The 26,103-nt window shown below is 36.0% G+C and overlaps 1 protein-coding gene across 1 annotated transcript; it reads right to left on the bottom strand.

Annotated features, from left to right (window-relative positions):
• Window positions 1-227: 227 nt before the first annotated feature.
• On the bottom strand, window positions 228-18,595 carry chs1 (chitin synthase 1). The gene is made up of 19 exons (XM_036547146.1): window positions 18,549-18,595; window positions 14,824-14,959; window positions 13,370-13,552; window positions 12,101-13,143; window positions 11,514-11,609; window positions 10,286-10,450; window positions 9,185-9,332; window positions 8,861-8,926; window positions 8,495-8,729; window positions 7,701-7,901; window positions 6,583-6,867; window positions 5,829-6,008; window positions 4,514-5,072; window positions 4,200-4,258; window positions 2,956-3,311; window positions 2,225-2,335; window positions 1,914-2,128; window positions 1,216-1,282; window positions 228-876 (listed from the first exon to the last, which is right to left on the bottom strand). Exons 1-19 carry the CDS (start codon window positions 18,593-18,595, stop codon window positions 805-807), a joined length of 4,224 nt encoding a protein of 1,407 aa, XP_036403039.1. The 3' UTR covers window positions 228-804.
• Between the last annotated feature and the right edge of the window lie 7,508 nt (window positions 18,596-26,103).

Genomic DNA, 26,103 nt, shown 5'->3' with positions numbered 1-26,103 from the left:
TTTCAGTACAAGGTGAATATTGCACATATTTGATCAAACATCTTTGCTGAATAACAATTTACCCATATTTAGAATATAAAAAATAAATGAATACAATACATATGCAAATTACACTTACAATATTCTTAAAAAGAAGTTAGTGTCTAAATGTTCCTTTCAGCTTCTCTATTTTTTTTTTTAACTCACCAATGACTTCCTTTTATCACATTTTTTTTATCTCAGCCTGGACCAATACATCAGTTTAAGCCACTGGAAGATCACAGAAAAAGAGTAACCACCGCCTCTGTCTCTTTTCAATTTTATTGCTCTCCAAGTAAAGTGCTTTCATATCTGTCCCTCCTCACTTATTATTCTAGGACACTTCAGGTACTAATACCTGTAAGAATAATCATTCTTAACCTATCTTTGGCTCTAGTATACAAACAGAGAAAGTCACGTCCACTAAATAAATAAATTACATGGATGTAAGAGTACTAAAGACGCTGTGGGCAATAGACTGGTTTACAGCTGAAATCTGGTCTTGAGTTGTGTTTAACTACTGCTTTCCTACCCATTAAAATAATGACATATGTCACTATTCAGCATAAATCTTTTGCAGTTTGAAGATCATAACAGGCATTATGCTTGAGTAAGACAGTGACATTAACCTGAGAATTGTAGAATTAAGAATTGAGAATTGTAAACTTACTAACACAAAAATGGCTCTGTGCAGCGGGCTTATTCCACATTATTCCATATTCCACACTATAATGAGATCATCCATGATTTATAGAGAAGCCAGTAACAATAAAATCATCAACAGTCTCACAAGTCATCAGTGGTGATCACAAGACCATTTGCAATATGGTTTTCAAGCGTCAGAATATCGTCGTCCTCCTGTAAGTATAAATATACAGGTGAAATAGCAGGCATTGAAATGACTGATCTTGTGCTGCTCACGCTAGGCGTACAAATACACATATTTATTTGGAGTGCATATCGTTAGTCAATAATGTACTATATTTTGATTCCTAACATTCAAATTATGCTTATTTTCTTTGTTGTTTCATCTGCAACATTTACAAATTTCAAAGTGCAATAGAAAGCAATGTGGCACAGACATACCATACTCTAAATGACAGATCATAACTTCATGATCGCATCACATCTATAACTTACATTGGATCAACAGAATGAATAAATATTGTAATTTTTGGTCATGAATTGGCCACTTACATCATCATTGACCTTGTAGTCTTTTTCTGTGCTTCTGTAGGACACCACATGGATCAGGGTGTAAATCCTGTCAACAACATTAGTTATTAGGATGATTCAGTAGATACGAATTTCCTTACAAACAAAGCTAAAAGGTTGCATCTGGTTATAGCAGTATTTCTGTTGGATTTTTATTTGGAGACTGATGAAGGGTTTGCACTTGGCCACAGGCCAAGGTTGTTGATCCCCCATTTGAACAGCACAAACAAGGAAAAGAAAGGGGGGGTGGGGTGGAGGAGGGATAGAGTGAAAACCTGACGTGGAAGGGAAGTGGTAAACTGGATTTGTATAGTTGTGGACAAGGTTTGTCTAGGTTTCGTTAATTGTGCTGGGATTGTCTGATCCAAATCTTTGGTTGGAACTTCCAGAAATTATAAAGATGTGGTGGAAAAGCAACTGTAGCTCTGAGTGAAAGTAAATTCATGGATTTGGAACCAACTTTTTCTAATGTGTTTTCATGTATTATGAAGTTAATAATTTTGTTGTATGTTATATTGTAAATTTTTTCTATGGCAAATTGTGCTTTCTGTAGTTTTGTAAGTATCTGATGAATTATTCTTTACAAGAGCATGTGTTCAAATACACAGTTAAGAATAACATTTATGTGCTCAAATACACAATGTTAAGAATAACAATAATCAAAAATAAACAAGCAATACCTGTGGTAAAGCATAGCCAGGAACTGAACGAGTAGAAGGACGGCGAATGACAGGAGAAACATCAGACTCAGAGGTTCCACATTCATGGTTTCATCAGATTTTGTGCCATTTGGATAATACTTGGGAATCTTGATGCTGATTGTGTCACCAATTGCTTGAAGGAAGAAAGTGGCCACAACCCACAAGACATTCAAAATGAAGTACAGAAACGTTGCCTGCAAGGGAAAGTGATGAGCAACAATGAGTGACTAATTTTGAATCTGTGACAAATTTTAACAGATACTGAATCGATTGATTGAAAAAACACTTACCTTGTTTCTTAGGGACTTCAGTTCCCTTGTTACCTCATCCTTATGTGCTTTCTCATCCACTATCGGTGCCAGATACCTTTCTAACAATTTCTTCCAGAAGTCATGTTCATCCTGGGAAAATGTGCAAGAAAATCAAAATTACAGCAACCTCAAATTTACCAGACAAACAGCTTCAAATAGTGTACATAAAATATATAAGTCCTCAAAGGTTCTTAGTATTGAATAGTAGCTAATTCATTCAAGTCAGACTATATGTAATGACCTACATGCCACTGTTCATTGATTATTATTATTATTGATGTTATTATTATTATTATTGCCATTAAGACTGCACACAACATGCTATATTGACATCCTATAAAGTAGTCTGTAAAGGAAAAAACATCTTGTATCCAACTTTCAATGAAGATAATATTTATTTCCCAAATTATAGTAATTTCACAACCAATGAAATGCATGACTCCTTTGATCTCTACAGAACTGCATACTTAGTACTCTAGATCCCAGTTTTCTATTTTCTTCCTCAGATGAGTCTGTCCATCTGCCAATTTAAAATCTGCATGGTCCCAAAGTTTGAAATGTATTATAATCCATGTTTACTTGTCAATGAATCTGAAAGGTTTGAATTATTTTTGCAGCAGAAACACATTTCACATTAATCCTGAAATCATGTGACCAGAAAAGATATAAAAAAAACTGACATGAAAAACATAGATTGAAGAGAGCTTTACCTCAGTCAGCTTCTCAACCTGAGGAGCGATCAGTGTTTTTTCAATAGCACGTTTCACCCTCCTCTCCAGTCTCTCCATGCGGTTAGTTTTGAGGATTCTCCTGGCAGTCTCATTCAGAGCATACTGCAGCTCCTCCAGCTGGCTGTCTGTCAGCACATCCTCTGGGCCCACCTTGTCTTTCAGTTCTCCATTAACTGTGTCGGTCAGCATCATCACCAGCTCTTCACACACGTCCTCTTGATTCTTGTTCCTCAGAGAGTAGCGGATCTGCTCCTGCAGGTTCCTCTTCATATTGGCATATGTCAGTTTCTTTAGGAATTCCGTTTTAACAGGAGTTACCCAGGCTGTGGGTGGAAAGCAGAAACATTCATCACAAACACCACATTTACATTTACAGATTTTCAATTTCCAGATTTCACTCAAAAAATCATTACATGATACAATATATACAATATAATGGTATATACAATCTATACAATAGCACAGCTGCTATGTGACAGGACATTATACTTGTTTGTGCCATGATGCTAATTCTTTATACAGGATACTGTTATAAAAATGTTATGACTTCATGTACAATGTATAAAATCATAAACCTGTTTGTGTCTGATTCCATGAAATGACAGGCCCATTTATAAAACTATTTTCTTTAACATTTGTGCAAACAAGACAATCAAGCCTTTCAGTTTAACACAGGTGACATTAATTATTAACAGCCTGCAGCTGAAGGTTCTCTTACAGCATAGGGTGCAGTAGAACACCACCTGCAGCTGCATGTCTCATGAATAATGGAGAGTTTGAGGCAGTTGATTTGTGAGATGTTTACTGTCTCCTGTGCTCTTGCAAGACTTAGAGACTAATTTGTGCGTGAAATCTGCATCTATACAAAGGTAAATGCTTAACCTGTTGCTGCATGGTACAGGTTTGTCTGGACAAAAAGGATTATTTAATGAAAAGTTGCTGAATCAGCACCATGTGGAGGATCAAAATACAAGATAGAGGTGAGAAAAATAGGCATACTACTATATGATCATATTTCATTTGAGAACAGCCGTGTAAAGCGATATTAAATCTTTACTAATAAACTGCTCAGGCCTAAGGTTATCAGAGTCCATTATATGCAACACACTAATTAATGATATTTGTATGTACCCTTAAGAATCCTTTAGGAATTGAAGATGTAGTGTAAAACTCACCACTTTCAGGAACAACCTCTGGTTTCTCTTCTTCTTCATACTTGTCTTCTTCATCGTCACTGCTTTCATAGTCATCGTCTACATCAGTGCTGTCATCACTGTCACTGCTTTCAGATACAATCAAAATTTCAATTGATTTTGTTTTTGGCTGATATCAGCACAAGCACTGTGTACTACCTTCAAGTATATTTCTAAGTAAATAAATAAACATGAAGGCATTTAAAAATGGGCATGCAGTTATCTGCTAAAAACAAAGGCTAATCTAATAGGCTACATAACTAATCAGTTACATCAATGCTAATAATGCTAAGTCAACTATCCAACATAATATATTAGTTTGCATTTAACTTTAGCACATTTACCTTTTAATAGAACGACTGTCACTCTCATCTCTGGTGGCCACTTTGGTGTCAGACAGTCTACGCTTGGAGTTGGACATCTGGGGTTGAATGGTCTGGTAATTATTTTCCAAGGCGTGCTTTTCTGGTTGAGCATTGCTAATATTTTCCTGCGGGCTTTGAAGCTGTTCTTGCACAATGATCCTTTGGTCAGCTTTTGTATTTTGATTGAGAGCATTCTGTATTTGCTGCAAAGCCACATTTGTTGTCTCCTGGGTGACTTGAAACTTCAAATCCCAGCAACAGAGTTTGCAGTTGCGGTCACACAGAACACCAACACCTTTCCCCTCCACTTTGTCCCTGTTTGATTCACGCGTTCCCCAGGACACAATGTGCATATTGACCAGTGAATAAATGGTGAGCAGGAGATATCCACTGGGGATGCAGATGAAATACATCAGTCCATAGATAATCAAACTGAACTCCTGGGGATGAAGTATAGCTGTAACAACATACAGGATACTCATGGATACCAAGAAGATTCCGGTTGGTGTGATGAAGGTCTCTTGGATAACCATGTCACCTGCAGACAGAAAGATGTTAATGGTAACTAAAAGCTAGCTTGCAAAACAGGTTGAATTTGAGCTGACTTCTTTTTGCTCCTTAATATGGTGCTCTCCACACTTAAAAATGTAAATGTGAAAATTCTTCGGGAAAAATACTTTCAAATGTATGAATACTGATGAGAAACAACAAAAACATTTTTGTGCTGTTTGGAGGTTCAAACTTGAAAATCAGATAGATGGTTTGCTGACATGAAGAATCACAAATCAACGAGAGTTTTTCTGGCACTTGACACAGTATTTAGCCATGATTCAGTATTTAGCCCACAAAATGCCCACATAGCATTAAAAATCTTGGGAAAGATTTAACGTTCCATATTACTATGTGGGAGGGCCTAGGTCTTCGAAAGGTATTTAAAATGAAATAAATTATTGCTCTCTATGTCTCTCTTTGCCTCTCTGTAATGAAGTATAATGTCCTCTCTATACAATATCTAGTCACAATTTCCTCTAAGCTGATTAGATCTCCGAAACTAACATGGGCAGCAGCGTGGCATAGTGGTAAGGAGCAGGGCTCATATTCAAAAGGCTACTGGTCACTGCTGTTGTATCATTGGACAAGGTACTTAACCTCAGAATTTCCTCAGTAAATATCCAGCTGTATAAATGGATAACATATAAAACTGTAACCTATGTAAGTTGCCCTGGGTAAGAGTATCTGTTAAATGACAACAATGTAATGTACATGTAAAAAGATACAGAGAGACAGTTCTTACCTATTATGGAGAAGAGGGAGGCAGTCATCAGGAAGGCATACAGAACGCTCATAATAGCCGCAATGGTGATCTGGAGGTTTGGTTTGCATGTGAAGCATATAAGCATGTATACAACAGGAGGGATGACAGAGACTATGATTGCAAGGGTTCCTTCCATCTTAAACACAAACTGGAAAGCACCTGAAATGTAAGCAAATCCATGTCACACTTCACTGTATTTGAGAAAATGTCCTTGAAATACAGAGGTAATGTTCATATATAAAGACGCTGGGACACACAAACACCAGATAATTAGGCACATTGTAGCACATACTTAACCAAGACTGTGTTCTACTTAGCTAACATGTTCATGGCCATTTGGGATCAGACCAGTCTGGCTACATCTGCAAAACTGAGAGCGTTTCACTCAGCACTAAGACACTCCCTGAATAGTAAACTTTCCCATTTATTACATTAAATTGAAAATGACACTTGCTTGAGAATGTCACAACGGGCAGATATTATCAGAAAAGTTCTGTCCTAACATCCTTGGGTCTGTGGCCTTATAAATATTCTTTTTTTACATCACTCTGCTCTTGCTGATATTATGCAGTTCTTAGTTCATGGCTGAGCCTCTGGAATCACTTCAAAGCACTATGTGGGTGATACAGCATTTGCAGCGATATCATTTACAGCAATATTTGCAAAGTCTTGTCAGCCCCTCAATACATGGAAGTGCTACAAGGACGACAAGCTGACTATTACAGACTCTTACCGGCTATCATCAAGCTGACAGAAGCAGGTCCCAGAATTGAAGAGCCCACGGTGAAGATCTGATATATAATGTACAGCATGGAGATAGAGCTGTTCCTCTTGACTGTTTCTCTTCCACTGTGCAGGAGATCCAGAGTGTTGGCCAGGGTGGAGGGTCCCCAGCGGCGCCTCTGGTTGTAGAACTCTTTGAACTCCTGAGGGGCGTTGGTGTAGGCATCAGAGGCTGCATTGTACTCTACCCTCCAGCCCTGCTGTAGCAGAAGAGTGCAAAGCCAGCGGTCCTCTCCTGAAAAATGGAAGAGGACGATAGATCAGTACGAATAATCACTGACCTATATTTAGTAACTAGACAGGTAGAGTCAAATTCTTAAAACTCTAATCTTCATCCACTAACACTGAGATTTTTTTCTTCCACTTTTATGAATAAAGTAACAATGTTAAAATCGTATTATATAAGGGATTTTTTTCTTCATAATAGCAAGCTCACTCTCTCAGAAGGCTGCCACTGAGCAGGATAAAGAGATTCAATGCTGCTTTCATAGTAGTGTAGATTCTTGTAGGACACTACAGATGTTTATTGTGTACATATGTGCAACTGTACATCATGCATCCTATAAAGGATGACACAAATTTCTCACTCATATAGTGTGAGATATTCTGTATAAGATAAAGTATCTACAAAGTTGCAAAATGTCCATGTGTGAAAACAATCTGAGCATATGGTGGATTGGACAACTGCTGGCTTTCCAGTCTCCCATTCACTCTAATTTTTGTCACAGTGGTTACACTATCTCTCTTAACATTACAGCTACAACAATCTCACACATGATCGGCTGTATGTATCAGCCTTTGAAGGAAGCCTTCCTAGCTACCTCTGAGGACTCGCAATGCTGCTTGTGTCTCAGTAGTTACCAACCTTATCACTATGTAACCCTGGCTTTGTTAGTGCCATGATAGCTGGCTTGCTATTTTTCCTGTGTACACCTATTTTGTCCAAGCTATGTTAGTACCAGAAAGTCTCTCAGCAGAGTTTATACAATATTGAGATTGTATTCCACTCTGAGAGAGTGTTCCACTATATTGGACTTTAACAAAGGGGAATAACTGAGGTAAACTCACCTTGATCATATTGGACATATTCAGACGCTCTGGTGGCAGTTGTAGTGTATCTTTTCAGGACATTGTCATCCATTAGTGCTGAGCCTCTAAATAAACTGAAGCATCCAGGACTACAGAGGACAGATCCAAAGACATGCTCAGCTGTTTTCTGAAGCCAATGTCCCACAGCATACTCAAACTTCTGATACCACACCATTGGTCCTACAGAAAAAATAAGAATATGTACCGGTATCTTTCTTCTATCTAACAACCATATACAGGCAGTCCCCATTTTATTCACATTACCAGGACAATTTCTTCTGCTTAGAAAAAAATGTAAAACGTTGCACTTTAATCTTTGAAAGTAATAAAAGTAAAAAATTATAGAAGTAAAAAGTAATAATAATAAAAAAATTGGGAACCATATGACTTTGCTGTGTGCAATGAGAGTAAGACTGAAGTGTCACATTAAAAAAATCTTATGTATATTTTATTTATATGCGTTATCATGTTATTTTAATTTTATGTAGATTACACTTAATGTACAATTGTATCCATCATGAATACAAAGTATAATTGTCTTTAAGTGTACAAATGCCTTAATGTCATGTTTGCATATGGCCACCTATGGGTAAAATTCCTGACAATCTGGTTTATGATGGGCGCCCAGGAATTCATTCTGTCGTAAAAGCGGCAGCCCTTTTAAAATAAAATATGACTCAAGAGAATGAGAAATTATTACTGTATGAGATCATTAGAAATGATGATAAAGAGAACCCAAGCTATTTTTAAGTTCACTTGGCATGCTTTCTTACCCATTCCCGTTGGATGGATTCTTCCACAGGCTGCGCCTACATTTTCATACATTCGAAGGCGATCGACCAGCAAGATTAAGGCAGAGGGATGGAAGTCGGTATCCCCATCCAACGCCATGATGTATGTGTTGTCATCTGATATATACCTCCTCTTGTTGTCATTGTCGTGAGTTGGCAAGAGGAAACTTTCGCCGTCCAGGGATATAAGACTTGCACGGCATGGGTTGTTCTGCCTCTGTAATGACAAAACATGCAGAAAATACGAGGTGAAGAACTCGATTATTCGATTTTCCATAAATATTTTTAACATAAAAACTGATTGTCATTTAAACTGTTTCATCGGGAAACTGTTAAGAAATAGCATACCGTTATTTTTTGAGGATTTTTGACAATGTAGCCTTTCCAGCCAAGTAAATAGTACAAATACATTATCTGTAACAGAAGACAATGAAGTTATAATATCAAAACCTTTACTGTAATATGTGAATTTTAACATTGATTTACAGAGTGTACAACAGTAAAGATATTTTTTTGTTGGGTACAAACACCAAAAGTAATGATAAAGTGCAGTTTTTCATATATATATTTTTCTGAGCGAAAGCATTGTAATATAACACAAATACTGCTATGGAAAGTAATCAATGAACTCATTGAAAAATAATAAATGCACATATATAAATGAATCCTCACCTGTGACCACCTCTTTTTGTTTCGGATAAGTTGTTTATCTTTGAGATGAATGTACAACATATTTCCCTCTGGCATCACAAACATTAATCGTCCACCATATGGTGTTTCAATAATGGACACATCGTCTGGTTCTTTGTTTGTAAACACCCTGCAAAAGCAGCAACAGTAAAGGTTTGCATTAAGTTATTAAATGAGCAGCAAACCCGTTTCTGATGGAGGAAATGTGAAATCCAACAGACTCTCCCTAATTTAGTCATCTGTAAACTGACCAATCACGAGTGAGAAAGTTTGTGGCAGTAAAAATAGCCAATAAAGGATCAGTTGCCTAAGGAAATGCCTTACAATATTCACATATGTAGCCATTCAAAAACAACAGAATTTAGTGGCTAGTTAGCTTGTATGGTAAACGCTGAGCTCTGAGTGTGTATTTTGTATTGCAGACCTGGCTGTGAAATTTGTTTAAATTGAGTGTGGAATTGGCTGGAACACAGCAGGTTACAGTAGCAATCCACACTGTTAGTTATGTTGTTAAAACATAAGTTGTATTATAGCTATTCACAGTAGTCCTTCATGTAAAAAATGCATTTTTTGCATCTCAACATCCATAATCATAGATCATGTTAAAAACTTTGATGGTTTCAAAATCCATCACAAATTTCCATTAGATGAATTACATCAGCATGTGGAGTATTGTCCAAGAAAAAACAAGGACAAATTAGCTGTTTTTGGTAAAATTTGTCCTTTTGAAATAAAGAAAAGAACTCTAGATACCTCGCTAAAGTAAGCTGTCTGCCCTTACTAAATTTTCTAATGGTATCCACTGAAATCACACAGCTCTCCTGATAAATGAGTTTGTTCTTGAATGAGCATTTTTTAAATTTATTTCAGCTTTTCTAAAACATGAAGGCAAACCAAGGAGCTGAGCAAAGACACTACTAAAGACAAAAGACACTACAAAGACAGCTACTAAATAAAAGCTACTGAACCTCCTTGAAAAAGTGATAAAAACGTAATTTGAAAGACTATTTACTAGCATATTTACTAGCAGACAAATAACATTTTTTACAGTTTTAACATTTTAAGATGAATCATGAAACTCACCTGTACACTTCTATGACCACATGGATGAGATCATTCACATACTCATTGACAAACTGTTTCCCCGTTTCTTTGTCTGTCCGAAAAGAGTCATCCACAAATATATGGCATTCAAAGTCAAAATTATCTTTATGTTCTTCTTTTGGATCTCCTCTGTATCGGTCCAACCTAAAACCAACAAACCAAAATATGACAAATAAACTTGCAAGTTGCAATGACTGGATCATGGCCTTTACACTTGTACATATACATTCACTTTCAACAGATTAATATTGGATGGTAAGATTGCAGAGTTGCAGAATTCCACATGAATGGGAGCAATTAGTATCAATCCCTAAAGGCAAAAACTCCTGTCCTTGTTCTCCTTGCTCTGTTGCCACAGGTTCTATCTCTGTTATCTTAACTAAATGTCCAAACAAAAATGAACAACAACCTGTTAATCTGAAACCAAAAGTGTGTTTGCATGTTGCACTTGCTAGTATCCAGTTCAGATTTATTATTGGTACCTAAATGATCGTGCATGCCAAAATTTGAAAAGTTCCAAGTTAAGTTTCAAGTTTGGTACACTGTGAACTGTGTGGCCCCCTTGTGTTTGGCAAATTGCACAAAAATTTATCCTATGGTGAATGAGCACTTGCTCATCTTGTGTTAAAGGAGCATTTGCTTATTATTGCATATCAAGCTAAAATATATTTTTATTATCTTGAAAAATCTTTATTGTTTCAAGTAAATCTGTCCGTACTAAACCTGAAGCCAACTGGTTCATGTTGTGGGAAAAAAAAATCAAAATGGTGGATGACTGAAGTCATAAGTCTAAATTTGTTCTTTGTACACTGCTCTTTAAATACAATTGACATATTTTAACTGCATGAAATAGTAGAGTTAGCACATTTTGTGCCTATACATGCTATAATACACTGCATAACCAACTGTCGATCACAGCACCGCCAAGACTTCAATAAATGCCAAAGTGTGGTTGGCTTCCATGGCTCTGTTAAATCCTGCCAAATTACAGTTTTGTAATTGAGTAATGTAATTGTAATCCAGAGTTTTTGATGCTGACGTAGTTTAGTGATTTTCATGGTGGTAATATGATGGAAAAATCCAAAAGCATTTACAATAGGGTGCCTGTGCACCTTCAGTAAATGTCACTCTAATAATGTAAAAAAATTGGAATAACAATTGAGATGTCCCATTTCCTTTACATTACAAGATGTAAGCTTCTACTTACCGAAACATTGATGTGAGGATCTTAAGCATTTCATCATATGTTTCATGCCACATAGTTGCACAAAGGTATATGACACAACTTTCAAGTTCATCATGACTACAATGAAAAACAAAAGATAAAACGATAGATTTTAGAAATATATATAGTATCAAATAGTTTGAGGTGGATTTTATGTAAACCATTACAGTGATGTAAAAATACATTATCTTCAATTAGGTTATTTATGCCCTAAACTGTTAAGATTTATTAAAAAAAAAAAAAAAAAAAAAAACTTTTTTACTCTTTAAGAGATATGGGTTGGAGGTTAAGGCAATCTAAACACTTTTATCTGGCACAGGTCATTATGGTGTGTGCTTCCAAACTCTTTTGCAAAAGTGATTCAAACTGCATTTGTTTAACCTCAACTTGTCTATGAAACAGGCCTCATGCAGGAGTTTAAGGGAATAGGTGTTGGAGGTTTTCTCTCAAACAGGAGATTTGTGTACATGAATTTATAACATTTTAAAGTATTTCAAATATTGTATGTCTATGAAAAAGTATATACACTATATATGTTATATATTGTGTAATTCACAGCTGGAACTTGCCTTTCTTGGTTCCTTGCTCTCACAACCTTCATTTTGGTGTTCAGCAACATAGACTGATCAATGAACGCAGACTCGTACAGCCGGCGAACAAACAGCTGGGTTGTCCGCTCTATCCTCTGAACTTTGATCCTCCACACGTGGTATGTAGAAGCCATGAGTGCAAGCCACATACACACTCCCTCTAGGGCTAGCATTGCAAAGGGCCAAGACTCATAGTGGCTATTTAGTGTCGTCCTACAAATGCTGTTGGATATTTCAGCCAATATGATTTGTGTGGTATTCTTGTACGCAATGTTTTTTAAGCTGGAACAGAAGGTTGTGAAATTTCCTGCGGCACCGTCATGTAGGTCACTGGCTTGTGCTAGAAAGAGTGCAATGCCTGTAATGAGGACTGCAGGCCCAGTGCATGAAAGAGGGAGGGCAAAGCTAAAACGGACTGCATGAATTTTACATGCCACCACCCCAAACCAGTGGCATATGGCAGAGGAAAAGGCTTGGAGTAACAATATTCCAATGCCCAGGTTTAGTGCATCCTGAGGAACATCATTGAAGTATGACCAATTAATACCCTGAACAAAGTGAGAGTGAATTGCATAGACAGCACCGATAATCACCATCCTCAAAAGGCTGGAAATCACGAAGACAAAATCTCTGAACCCATCTAATTCAGTAAGCATCTCCTGAATGTTATTGCTGGCCTGCATAGGGTTCTCCCACCAATTGAGTGATACCAACACAGATGCAAAGAGAGCAATTGCAACGTACACATAGCAACTTTCTTTCTGGTTGTCAACGAAAGTCGTAACTCGTACATAATAATCTACTGATAAAAGAATGTAGCCTGTCAGTGCAAGAATCAGAGAACAAATTGGAAAGATAATTTTCCAACTCTCTCTTTGTAAGCGAAACACAACCTGCAAAAGTGCAGAAAGAAAGCAAATTCCTCCAGTACTAAAAAGGTTGGTGAGAACATCAAACTGTGGCATCACAACGAGCACAAGAAGTGATGTCCCCAGTGATACCAGGGCTTCAATCGTGCACATCTGTAAAATAAAATATAAAATATACAGTCACTACATGAAGCATTTTTATATTCAATATGACCCACAATGTCTAAAGAGTTTCATGCACCCAAGTAGTAAGCAATTTGGACAGGGAAATTGGACTTTTTCTCTATTACTGATTGTTTGTTGTATTGCCACATAAAAAAGTGTTTAAGCATCATATTTCAATTGTGTTAATTACACCAGCAAATGTAAAGCAACTCACAAGTCCCATGGTCTTCATGTTTGGGGTAACAAAATTCTTGAAAGCACATTTCCACAGTGACTTCAAGAACATCAGTAGGTTTGGAACAACCAAACAGAATACCAGCATGAGAATGTAAAATTGCTGGTCTTTTCCTCTTAGCGAAGCAGGGCTGGACAGCATGCAAAGTACCAGCAGAGAACCCTGTAGTTAAGAAGTGAAAGTATACATTCTGTCAACCAAAAACCATTTATATTTAATGTGTGTGTGTGTGTGTGTGTGTGTGTGTGTGAGTGGGTGTGTTTTTTACTTCTCCTCAATTTTCCCAAAACAAGCACATTTTCTAGTGATGTCAATAATTTCATATTAATGAAAGTTCGACTGAATTAAATAGCTGCTGTAAATAGACAGCAACATCAACAATTTAAAGCAACAATGAATTAGATTCAGCAGACAATGTTATACAGTGCAGTACTGTTTTACTGTACAGCTCATTAGTTTAGCCAGGTAGCAAATGAATTAATCATAACTATTTAGATATAAAAACATACTGCTATATTGGTGGTTTACCCATTAAGTTAAATTAGGTACCCTAATTCAGTCAAAAAGGCCATTAAAATTAAAAATCATGTCTTTCACATCCTAGCTAAAAAGGCCAGTTTGAACTGGTGCCAGAGGGATCTGATTAACTTACAATGCATCAATTATTAAACTTGCTATATAGCTGTTTTCTCTGTTATTTGGATGATCATTGGCTCACTATGTCATGTTCAAAAATTACAGGTTTGACATCACAAATGCTGGATCTGAATATAATTTATGGTGTGACTTTGTACTTTGTTATCTTGGGTGGGATTCACTTTATCATAAATACCATTTTGTCATAAACACCCAAAGAATTAAGAGCCAAGATTACTCAAATAAGAATTGGCAGATTTAGGCAAAATCAATAAAGGAGGGATAAATATTCTCCTTTAAGCAAACATGTTTATTTTGCTTGTGATTAATGTTCTAGAGTGTAAATTTCACAATGTCCTATCTCTTGCATATCATTAAGGTCTATAATATTATCATGGTAGGATTGTTTCATTCATGAATAGAACACTAAATCACTTATCAATAAGTCTACTACCTTTCTGTGAGTGGCTCCATGTTTAACTTACTATAGAAGGTTTTCAACAATAGACATGAATGGCTGTGTGTGCCTTATTCAGTCCCATGTTTACATACAGTAAAGCACTTAGGGTCGTATTCTCCCATGCGCATTAATCAAAAAAGCACACAGCTACGCACTTTTCAGCCTACACGTATTCTCCCCTTGACTTAAGTATATGATTTGGATGTCATGAAGGCAGTTATGCGCTTTGGGTGGAGCAACCCCAAAAAAAAATTACAGTGCACCTGTACTTGGTCCACTCTGATGAGCTTTTGGAGAGGGCAAGGGTGAGGACTGATAAATTACTGCAGAGTTTTACCTTGCTGATAATGGCAGTTGTCAGGACGAATAGCCCCACAATTAATGCCACCAGGTGTTGTCCCAAAGTGAAGCATCTCCTCTGTTGTTCTTTCTCAGCACCAATAGGATTTAACTGGAAAGGGTCCCAAGTATCTCTGCAAAAGTGTGCCATATAATATGTATAATAATAATAATGTAAGTTACACTGTAGTAAGTTACCACTTTGACTCTTTGATATAAGAAACATGCAAATATTATAGGTTTTGGTACAAATGTTCATTTATTAATGTGCATTATTAAAATAGAAATATAGCTATGCATGGGGACATTGGTTGGACTGTAATCTTTTAAGAACAAAGTAATCTAATTCCCTACTGAAAATAGACTTGTTGAATGTTTTTGAGTATTATGTATTTTTCAAACATAATTGAGACTAAGTTTGAGGTAATTGACAATTGTTTATGTATTTATTCAAGAAAACCCTGCCACGTTTAGTACAACTCCCTTCTTTTCTAACACTGGTGTCCAGAGATTTATGATATAAATGTATTGTTAATTAAAGGCACCTCTAGGTGTGATGTTATGAATCCTGATGAATGTCAGTCATGAAAAGATAATAACAAATACTGATATTAAGTGTCAAACTTGCAAATAAATGAAACTGTCAATTTCTGTGAATTTCTGCCAAGCCTATAGATCACTTTCTTTTATTCTGGAACTGGATCTTGAATCCATCAACAGATCCCCTCCTTCTGAAGCACTACAGGCAGTGATACAAAATTGGTTGTGTGTATTCCATGGCAGACTAAATGTGCAATGTTATAATGAGTGAAATGTTATTAAAGTTTCAATACATGTAAAGCCATAAACACAACCTTCAGCAGTTTTGATTTATATCTTTGCAGTGCCAGATTTACAACATCTTGTAAGTATACATGGCATAATGTAGAATATATATATATATATATATATTGCATAATATTAATGTCATTATTATCTCTGCAGGAACAAATGAGAGAAAAGAAAGTTGTACAGAAAGTATGCTGTACAGCTTTGAAAGCCTCTTTTTTGACAGAATTTTCCTTTACCTTCATTCAAGAATATACAAAACATTTCTACTTCAGTTTTTTGTTGTTACTACAGCTTTTATTATCTCATGGATCCTGTAACATTTTTTTTCTCAGTAAGATTTTGAGTTTACGTTTTCTTTTTCATAACATTTATCACCAAAAGGCATAAAATAAATCATTGTTAAAAGTAATTTTCTTGACATCTCAAGCTAACACAATACTATAACTCGAATAATGAGAACATTTAACACAGAGAGAACACGTTTACGAATGTACTAATGACAGACAAAGCAATGCATAATATTTTTGTTATACTATGTCTTTTATAGACTTATTGTTAGAGGTTTCAGTAAATAACACAATGCCACTTTTTTGTAACAAATGGTATTACCAAAGGAAATATATAAATAGATAAAATGTATCAGAAGGTTAGACAAGTGTTTCCCTGTCCTGATTCTTAAGAATTACTGTGCAAGTTTTATTCCAAGTGGAGTCTATTCACTATTCTTTGAATTATTAACTATTGGATTGAATTGGAAATTACATTACATTACAGTTGGGATGTGTACACAGACAACTCAAGTGGGAAACGTGGATTCTCAAAAGATAGTGCAGGGAGGTGAAAGTGCACAGCACTATCAATATTTCCCTACCCAGCCAACAACAAACACACCCCCAGCCTGTATCCCTGCAGAGTCTACCATGAATTCTTTAATCCAGATGCTTTTTAATAAGACAGTATTTGCCCAAGCCCACAGGACGGCTCATTATGTTTTAAATTTTCCAGCTAAATCATCTACAAGAAACTCATCTGGAGTTACAACAAAAAATCCAACGTTACAATTTACTCAGGTTCTCTTTAATTTACATTTACTGTAGTTATGTCATGAGTTTGTCTTTATGAGGTGAATACCACAGAATAATTCAAGAAATCATTGTCTACCTTTGTTTACTAGATAGCTGTATAGCCTAATTGAACATATGGATTTTTCAAAGTTAGGTAATTTGGTCTTTTTGAATTATCAACACCACTAGCATTTGTTCATCGTCCTTTTAAAATAATACTTTTTATTTAGAGCTTGATTTTAACAAACATTTCTGGTGTCTAGCTACATACTCTAACATTTGGATTTACGTGGGCACTGCAGAAGTGAACAATTCACTACCCATATTTCAAAAGTACATTCGAGTCCACTTAAAAAATTACAGTGGACACTGACAATTCAATTTAAAGACAACTTTTAAAGTTGAGATTATTTTCATACCCCCTAAACCAAAACTGTCAGTTGTCGTATTAATTTAGTTAATACGACAACTGTGTTTTTAAACCCAAAGATAGACAAATGATAAATGTAATTTATTATTTAATTTTATTTTTGTTGGATAAATGCACAAAAATAATATAAAAATGAATTGCCAGTGTAATTACCAATGCATTTACTATTAATTTATTTGTAACCTCCTTAGTGGTACAATTTAGTTGTGCAATTTGTCAGGATAGGTCCATTGATATAGATACTAAATACATAGTAACAAAGAGCCTACCCTTCAGTTGCTTTGTTTATCTAATCTAAGCCTATCCTTAAATTAATCATACCCTCCCATTAATCATACCCTCCCATTTAGAAGTTTTACCCTCAGTTGAGTGATTCATAGCCTCACATTAGTCATTTTACCCTTGTATTGCTAATTTACATCCTAAATGCAATACGCTATACTTGACATGACGAAGAGTATCTACAGAAAAGAAGTGTTTTATCTGATCAACAGAACAAAGCATACCTTCGAGTTAGAAACTCACCCTCAATTAATAAAACTAAAAATCATTTGGACTTTGCTCCCCTTGATGAATCGTGTCTTCAGATTAAGGTAGTGTACCTTCAATTTAATCCAAGGTGCATTATTAAAGGTAGAATAATAAATATATTGTCATATATTTTAGTTTATAAAATATGTGACAAAGGGGAGGCGGTGTAGCATAGTGGTTAAGGAGCAGGACTCGTAACCGAAAGGCTGCCGGTTCGATCCCTGCTAGGACACTGAGCTGTACCCTTGGGCAAGGTACTTAACTCACAATTGCCTCAGTAAATATCCAGCTGTATAAATGGATGACATTGTAAAGAACTGTAACCTATGTAAGTCGCTTTGGATAAAAGCGTCTGCTAAATGAATAAATGTAAATGTAGTTTAGGTTTATGACTATGAAATACAGAATGGTATTGAATAATACAGGGTTTGAAAAGTCTGTCTTGGCCTGTTAAAACACCTTGAACTATGTTCAGATTAGGTGTGGGCACAAAATGCTTATTTGAGAGCAGATTACTAGTGTACACTACATTTAGAAGAAGATAGGAAGAATAAATTCAAACAATATGATTTATTAATTTAAGGGAATCTCTAATCTCAAACTTAATTTCAGAGGCTCTGTAGTTAAAGATAATATTTAAGATATATTTACAAATATAATTTTACTTCAAAAACCTCCAACAACACATTGATCTCACCATGTCATCCACTGTCCATAACAGTATTCAGTTAAAAGTCCAGTAAAACAAACTTTACTGAGTTTAGTTGTATACTTACACCTCGCAACACAAAACATTTGACTGCACACAGTGATAATTAAATGCCTAATGCAACAAGGAGAATAAAAAAACCAACATCAAGAACTAACCTGTGTCGACCCTCCCTTTTCTTCCCTCTGTGTTTCAGCTCCTCCATGTCCAACTGAGATTTGAATTGTTATAGTAAATGGCTACTGTCAGAGATGCCACACAAGGAAATATGGCAATTATGCAAGCTGACCTTACACAGTTTCCAGTTAAACAGTTATCAGCTGTGCTTCAGCCCTCCTACTTTTATTGTCCATTGTTACAGGGTAATTCAAGGATCACCTTGGAGACGTTATTCTTTAACAACTTCACATCTTTGTGTCCTGGCTTTTATAACTTTATAATTTACCTTAACCTTGCTACTTAAATTCTAAGTGCTCATAAACATATGTATTTCTCAACTGGGCTAGCTTTTCCATGAAGTGCTCTTCACAGTAAGATTGTCAACAGGAATAATAATAATAATACATTTTATATATATATATATATATATATATATATATATATATATATATATATATAAATAACATAAAAACCCAAGTGAGATAGAAAGAATACATAAATCCATATAAACTCTTGGAAATATGTGAGAATAGATGTGTTAGATATGTATAAGTCGTTAATATGAGTCATTAAGTGACAGTCACTTCACAATCGAGTGAAATTGGATGTCCGAGCTCTTTTTTTGCTATAAATGGATGAGCCAGAGGAGGTGATACAGCCAGATCACAGGTCTGAGTTTAGGTCCCTTTCATAGTTTGTGGTCCTGGGCTAAGTCTAATTTTCAATGTTGTGCAGGACGACCAGGGTCTGGGTATGCAGGGTATGCAGGTAGTGGAGCAAGATGAAAAAGAGTGGTATTCACACTGTCAATTGAGTAAGTGTAATTTATGCATGATGCAAAGTCATACAGATTCTGACTCAATTTAAAACACTGCAGGGAATTCTGTGCCATCACACACAGTATGACTCTTTTTGTATTTTAAGAACTGTATATCTAGTTGTATATATCTATTTGTATGTGGTGCTACATGGTATCATTCAGCAAAACTTCAAATAGTATTGATTAAAATAGCGTGAATAATACAATATTCATATTCTTGAGGCACACCTTAATTGTAAAGATATGGTGATTACAGGGATTATCTGAAAAATATGGCAACTGCAAGGAGTAGCTAGCCCAAGTGGACATTTGAGACATTGTTTTCTCAATAACGAAATAAAAACAAAAAGATAAAATAAATATAATTGAAGATAGAAAAAGTGAACCTGTACATCAACAAAGTATCACAACATCAAGCTGACAGTAACTGAAAAGTCTACACAAACTTTGATGAAAAGAGGACCTTTTAGATTACTTCTTTGTGTAGTTATTGCTAATTAAAATAAAATTTTGCTGTCTGTTTTGTAATATAAGAAATGGCGTCTCCAGCAATATGAAATGCCTTTTCACTTGGAGTGACTGAAATACAAACTTTGTCATAATTCATTTAGTCATTACTGCAGGTGTGATATAACATTGAAAATCAATATCACTCTTTATACTCAAAGATAGACTATTTTCTGAGTTACATATAACACTCTTACGATTGTATATGCTTGAAAGGATGTCAGCACTCTCAAGGAAATGCACTTATCTTTGTGTTAGCAACTCCAAATTTCCCAGAGGGCCATAGTTCAGCATAAATGATACTAGGAGCAATGCCCATCTAACAATAAAAAGTTAAAGAGAGCCAAAGGAACCTGTAAATTATCATTTGAATAACCACAGGTGTTCTGTGAAGAAGCAGTGACTACACATGCAATACTGGACGTCATCTTGACTTTTCCTTTGTTTTTTCAAATAACCATTCTTATATCTTATCATATAATGAAAAAGCAACACACAAACAAAGAGTCTAAAAATGCTTTCCAGAACAGAACCAGGTATTCTCTGCTGCTGCAGACTACGGGTCATTCTAGGCCAATGACACAGGCCAGACTTGAACTTGCAACAGCTTAGGCTAAAGGTCTCAGCCTGCACTTTGAAGGAGCACATTCAACAATTGAGCTACTTGGCAGAGCTTTTTGATTTTTCAGAGAGGGTCCGTTTGTGTAACCTCCTGTTGTAAATTGTCAGTAATATTATGAAGGCAAAGTATGATTTGGGCTATTAAGACAGAAATGTTAAGTACTAATGGTAGAATGGTCCAATAAAAACAATGTCTATTAACATCAGCCTGGCCATTTCTTGCTAAAATGGGAACCTTTCACCAAGACAGATAACAGTCACTCACAAACCTCCTTGTATCTTTAAAACAAATGTCTGCACTTTTTTAAATAAATAATTTTGGATGGATTAGTATAGTATGCAACTTTTAAGGATTTTGAATTTCCCAGGATAAAGGCATCTTCTAAGCATATAAACAACATAATGTAACATGTAATGGTGCCATTAATTGCTATTCTATGTCACAAAACCCTGACTGTCAATGTCTTACAAAAGCACAAAGTAAGGTATGTGTTTTCAGTAATGACAGGTAGCTGCCAAATAAAGGAAACACTTGAGTGTGATACAAAGTATATTTACCTGAAGTATATTTTGCCCATTATTGTGTCTCCCATGGTAAAAGGAAGAGATCTGAGTGACTTTGAGAGAGGGGTGATTGTTGGGGCATGTTTAGCAGGAGGTTCAGTGACAAAGATGGCTCAACTTGTCGATGGCTCATGAGAAACAGTGGCTAAGGAAGTCTGAGGGAAAGACCTCATCAACTAGGGGCAACTGTCGTTGAAAGCACATACTCCTCAACTGTGATGTCTGTGCATTAGTTTGACATGCAAGGCAGACAAGCAACTCCAAATCAGTTGACTACAAATATCAATGTAGAGCATGAACAGACAATTTCTTCAACAATAGTCTGCCCATAAATTCACAGAGAGGGATACTGTAGTTGCGTTGCAGTGCATAAACCCCTTATTATGATTTGGGGAATTTTCTGTGATATTAAAGGTCACTGAACACTTACACATCTTAACACAGTTTTAGAGGTATCACTTACAGGGAGTAGACACAATAATTGAAACACCAAACCACACATCAATATGTATATGTACTAATAAGGGGCCTTCAGAACAGCTTCAGTCCCAATAGGAATGCTATTATATAAGTATCGAATTGTTTCAAATGGGATACTGGACCAGTTGCAGTTTTAACACAAAATGTGTTTAGGTGTTTATGTGTTCCAATTTTTCCTACAATAATGCAAGTAAGAAGGTATTTACCTCTAAGAAGGTATTTGGACTTCTGCCCAACTCGGAGTATTGTCTTAGTTGCATTAAAACTGCATTATTAATGTGCATGTAAACATGACCATTGATGGATATGAAAACCAATAATTATGTGTTCTCACACCCCATCATTACAACGTGCCATCATTACACGGTCTCAAGTCTGACACTTAAGGGCTTGTTACACAGTATATTTTCTCCAAATCTAGCAAAACATTAAAACTTGTCTAAAAAGTCTGCTATCTAATGTTGTTCTTACAGGATGATTGTCTTATTGTGGAGCTTCACTATCAATATAAATGACACGTTGTGACTGCAGTATAATGCTTTGTTTTGCTGATAGAGCATTTTGGTTTTTACAGCTTCACTGCAGACTTGGTGATAGAGCAACTATTTAACAAAAGGCACAACCCAGCAGACAGTTATTTTTTTGATCTGAGTGGTTTAGTCTGAGAAGGCCTGTCTGACTGAAAGATGGCTCCCCAAAGCACAGTAGCAAGACAGGGCTGGGAATGATGCTTTTATTCACATGTGCTGTCCAAAGGTCAGTGGCAGATACGTTATCCAACAGATAGGACAGTCAAGTCATTTCACTCAGCAGATAAAAGAATGAAGGATAAAGAGCAGGACATGTTTACCCATATCACACTAATCCCTCTGGAATGTGTGCATACATGTTTCTGTTGTACCTTTCAACCCAATAGTGGCAGGACATACAATCTTCAAAATCAGAAAGAAAGGGAAGCAAACACTCTCTCATCCTAATCATGACCATCCTTTAAAAAGTCTCCACCTTATTGCTTTGGGTGTGCTAGTTTCTTCAGAGAGCCAGTAAAGGACATAAAGTCCTTGGTAATTGAACGGCATACCATGAGAACTGTGTGGTTCAAAGATGCAAAAATGCCTTCTCTTATATGCTATTCTGTTAATTACTTTGCCTTAAAATAAATAAAGACAAAATAATAGACAGCTTCTATTCCTCTAATAGACAACTTCTAATAATAACTTCTGTTATATAAAACATTAACTGAACTAATTTTCTATGCAATTCAGGTACATTCAAAAACATGCCTTCTAGTACATTATCTTGACAGGTGTCCTGGTGTATACTTAAAAAAAAACTGTGAAAGATGTTTACCCCCCTAGGCCAGTCTTTTATGACCCAAGCAGGAGAATTTCCATAAATTATAAATCAGCAGGTTGTATCCAGAGATGAACTCTGACAGCAGGTTCGAATCAGAGCAACACTGCGACACAGCGTACTGATGCATCAGTGTGTCTTGACAAAAGTAAGAATTCTTATTCCGAACCATTTGTGTCCTAGAATACTTTTTGCATTACATACTGTATTTGTACATCAGTAAAATATGTGTTTTCCTAAGCATTTAATGGCTGGAAACAGATGAGAGCAATGTTCACCCACTCTGCAGTAAATATCAACGGGTCCACGCTCAGGTGCTTCATTTGACAACACATATTTAATATGTTATATTGTGGCAACCAGGCCATAGTTCAGTGCGATAACAGCCTATTTATTGAGCAGTGTGAGATAGTGTCCCACCATTATTATCATCCAGACTCACCCTGCCTTCAGAGTCAGACATATGACACTGTCAGTGAATTGATGGCAATGAATGGCAATTCAATTTAATTATAAGGAAGAGACATATATCCAGTAAATGTTGAATATGTAACTAACTGATGTTTTAATATATTGAAACTAGTGTCTGGTCCCAAAGAAATCAATTTAAGACGTGAAATAGTCTTTATGTTTCAAGAACTACCAACAGCGTATTATAATAAATTTATAACTTGACTAATAATATACATTATGTGACAGATACTTAAGATGCAGTATAATAGTGCATATGTAATAGTATATTTGACCTGTCCTATCAAAGTCACAGTCAACTTTATTGTCAATTCTCCAACATGCACAGGACATATGGAAGATTGAAATTGCATTTCTCTCAGGCCCACGGTGACAATACAACAGTTCGACATAACACAGTGACACTGAGAGACAAGAACAAGAATTTTCACAGATATACAATAAACACAAATGGCTCAATAACACAGACATAAATAAAATGTGTGACATTAGAGACAGAACAAGCTACAAATATTTACAGCAAGGCCATCAAGGCACATGGTAGGTTTAGAAATATAAAAATATAAATATAAATATAAATTCCACAGGATATGATGTAGACTGCTATATAAGTAAAGTGACTGTGCAGATCTATGCGAGTTTGTGTGTGATTAATGTTGGGAGTAGGGATGGGTGGAGAATAGTCCACGCTTCAGTATGGGGGGGGTTCAAAGTTCAGTTCTGAATAAATTTAAAGACAATGAAGCACAGACAATCTCTTACAGCACTTATCTTTAAAACAACCCATCATTAATTTAACTGCACAGCACAATCATTGCACATCAAGCCAAGATTTTGTTCCTGTATCCTGTACCTTGTATGAATCAATATTAATTTTTACTTTATACTGATGGTTTTTTATGGTGCAATGTGGCCAGGACATTCGTAGAGCTACATTTTGCTCAGAGGAAATTATTTAAAAAACATCAAAAACTGCCTGCCATGATAAACTACCCTAGTATATGGAATCGGTTGTTGTCAACTTTTTATTTTAAAATACTTTACATTTTCCCAATTGAACCTGCTCTTTCAAATCCTTCAGGATGTGGCAGCCGAACTTGATAACTTTAAGTTACTTTTGTCCACGCCTCTCAATTTGGTAAAATCACTGCCACTAACATCATGCAGCAGCTCTTTAGTGAGCTTAGTACTGTATGTAGTCGATAATGGGTACTTGTGCCCAGCTAGTTACTTAGTTAGCCAACATGTCTTGACTTTGCAAACCAAAGGCAGGAAGAGCCACTTATTAAAAATATCACAATAACATTACATTCTGAAATTCACAATACATTTTCACCTTAAAGAAGACCAAAAAAGAAGAATCCGAGGTGCTAATTGTTTTGAATGCAAAGTCAAATAATGGTTGGTTTAAATTTTACATTAATCACCGAACGCCAGATTTTACACTACTGTGATGAGGAGGATTATTTTATTGTGTCCATACTTGTTTTGCTTGTCTTATATAGAAATCAGTAAAATTCTAACAACTTCTAACTACTCTCCCATGACCCAGAGAAAGATAGTTGTTTACGGTTATTTCAGTCACTCAAATTCAGTAGGCTGTTAGCAATTTCAATGCCAGTTAATGTTACATCCAAAAGATACAGGCTACCATAAGATAGTGAGATAATACCTAACGCTACTGATATTTGTGATTATGCAATTCATTAACTGGATTGTGGTTTAAATGGTTGTTTTATGTGAGAAAATTTTTTTAAAAAGCTAAAATGTTACCGTTGTGACTGTGCAACTTGTTTATAAGTTAGTTTTCAAGCAATATTTGTCATTATGTAGTTTCTTGCCAACTAAACTACTTATTTTGATTTCCTAGCTGACCAGCTAGCACTTACAGTTTTACCTGACATGAAGGATGTGCTACTTCCTCATTACTGCCCAGGCCCCTGTCCCACATAAGTCACATAGATATTAATTTTTGTATACCACAACAGGTAATTAGACCATCATACAACATTGGCTGGAACTGTCAGAAAGCTAGCTAAGTGAAAGCAATTTCTTATGTCTTTCTTATGATTTCCTCATAAAAAGTAAACTTCAAATCTATGGTTTCATGTACTCTGTTTCTACTAGCTAGCTTCTACTTTGTCTGGCCATCTATTGAAACTTGGTCATGCAGTGTTTCTAATATTGCTGGCTCCTTATTTGGTGTTTTGCTTGTGTTGTACTCTGACTCAGTTGTAACTCCCTTTGGGGGGAATGTTGCCAAATTAATACATGTAAATGTAAACGCAAGTTGATTTGAGCTAGGTGTGCACGTTAATCCTAATCCTATGTAAATGGACTGATAACAGGCAACTTTGTAAAACTACTAATTGATCCCTTCAGAACCAGAAGGGGGCAGCCAAAGAGCTGCATTCTGTTCCGGAGCTGTAAGATGCTGGTCCCTATTAACCTATTCATTTTCTCTTCAGCAGCAGAGGCCACAAACTTAGCCAGTCTGTCTGATGTAAGATGATGTCAGGGAGAAACCCATTAAATGGTAGTTTCTTTAGCAACAGCAGACAGCTTGTGATGCAAAAACGAAGGTTTTGGAATAGTTTATTTTGAACAGATAAAAAAATCTCTGACAGAACAAGTTATAATGACTGAGTCATGTCCAGCCTGTCAGGAATGCAGCTGCTGCTTCCCGGGTTGGCCACCAGATGGCCACATGGCTTCCCATGTTCTCCATGTCTCAGATA

The sequence above is a fragment of the Megalops cyprinoides genome, chromosome 15 (assembly GCF_013368585.1).
Source record: "Megalops cyprinoides isolate fMegCyp1 chromosome 15, fMegCyp1.pri, whole genome shotgun sequence".
In the NCBI taxonomy this organism is placed as follows: Eukaryota; Metazoa; Chordata; class Actinopteri; order Elopiformes; family Megalopidae; genus Megalops; species Megalops cyprinoides.
The sequence above is the reverse complement of the archived record's forward strand: the minus strand, read 5'-3'. Positions and strand labels throughout refer to the sequence as shown.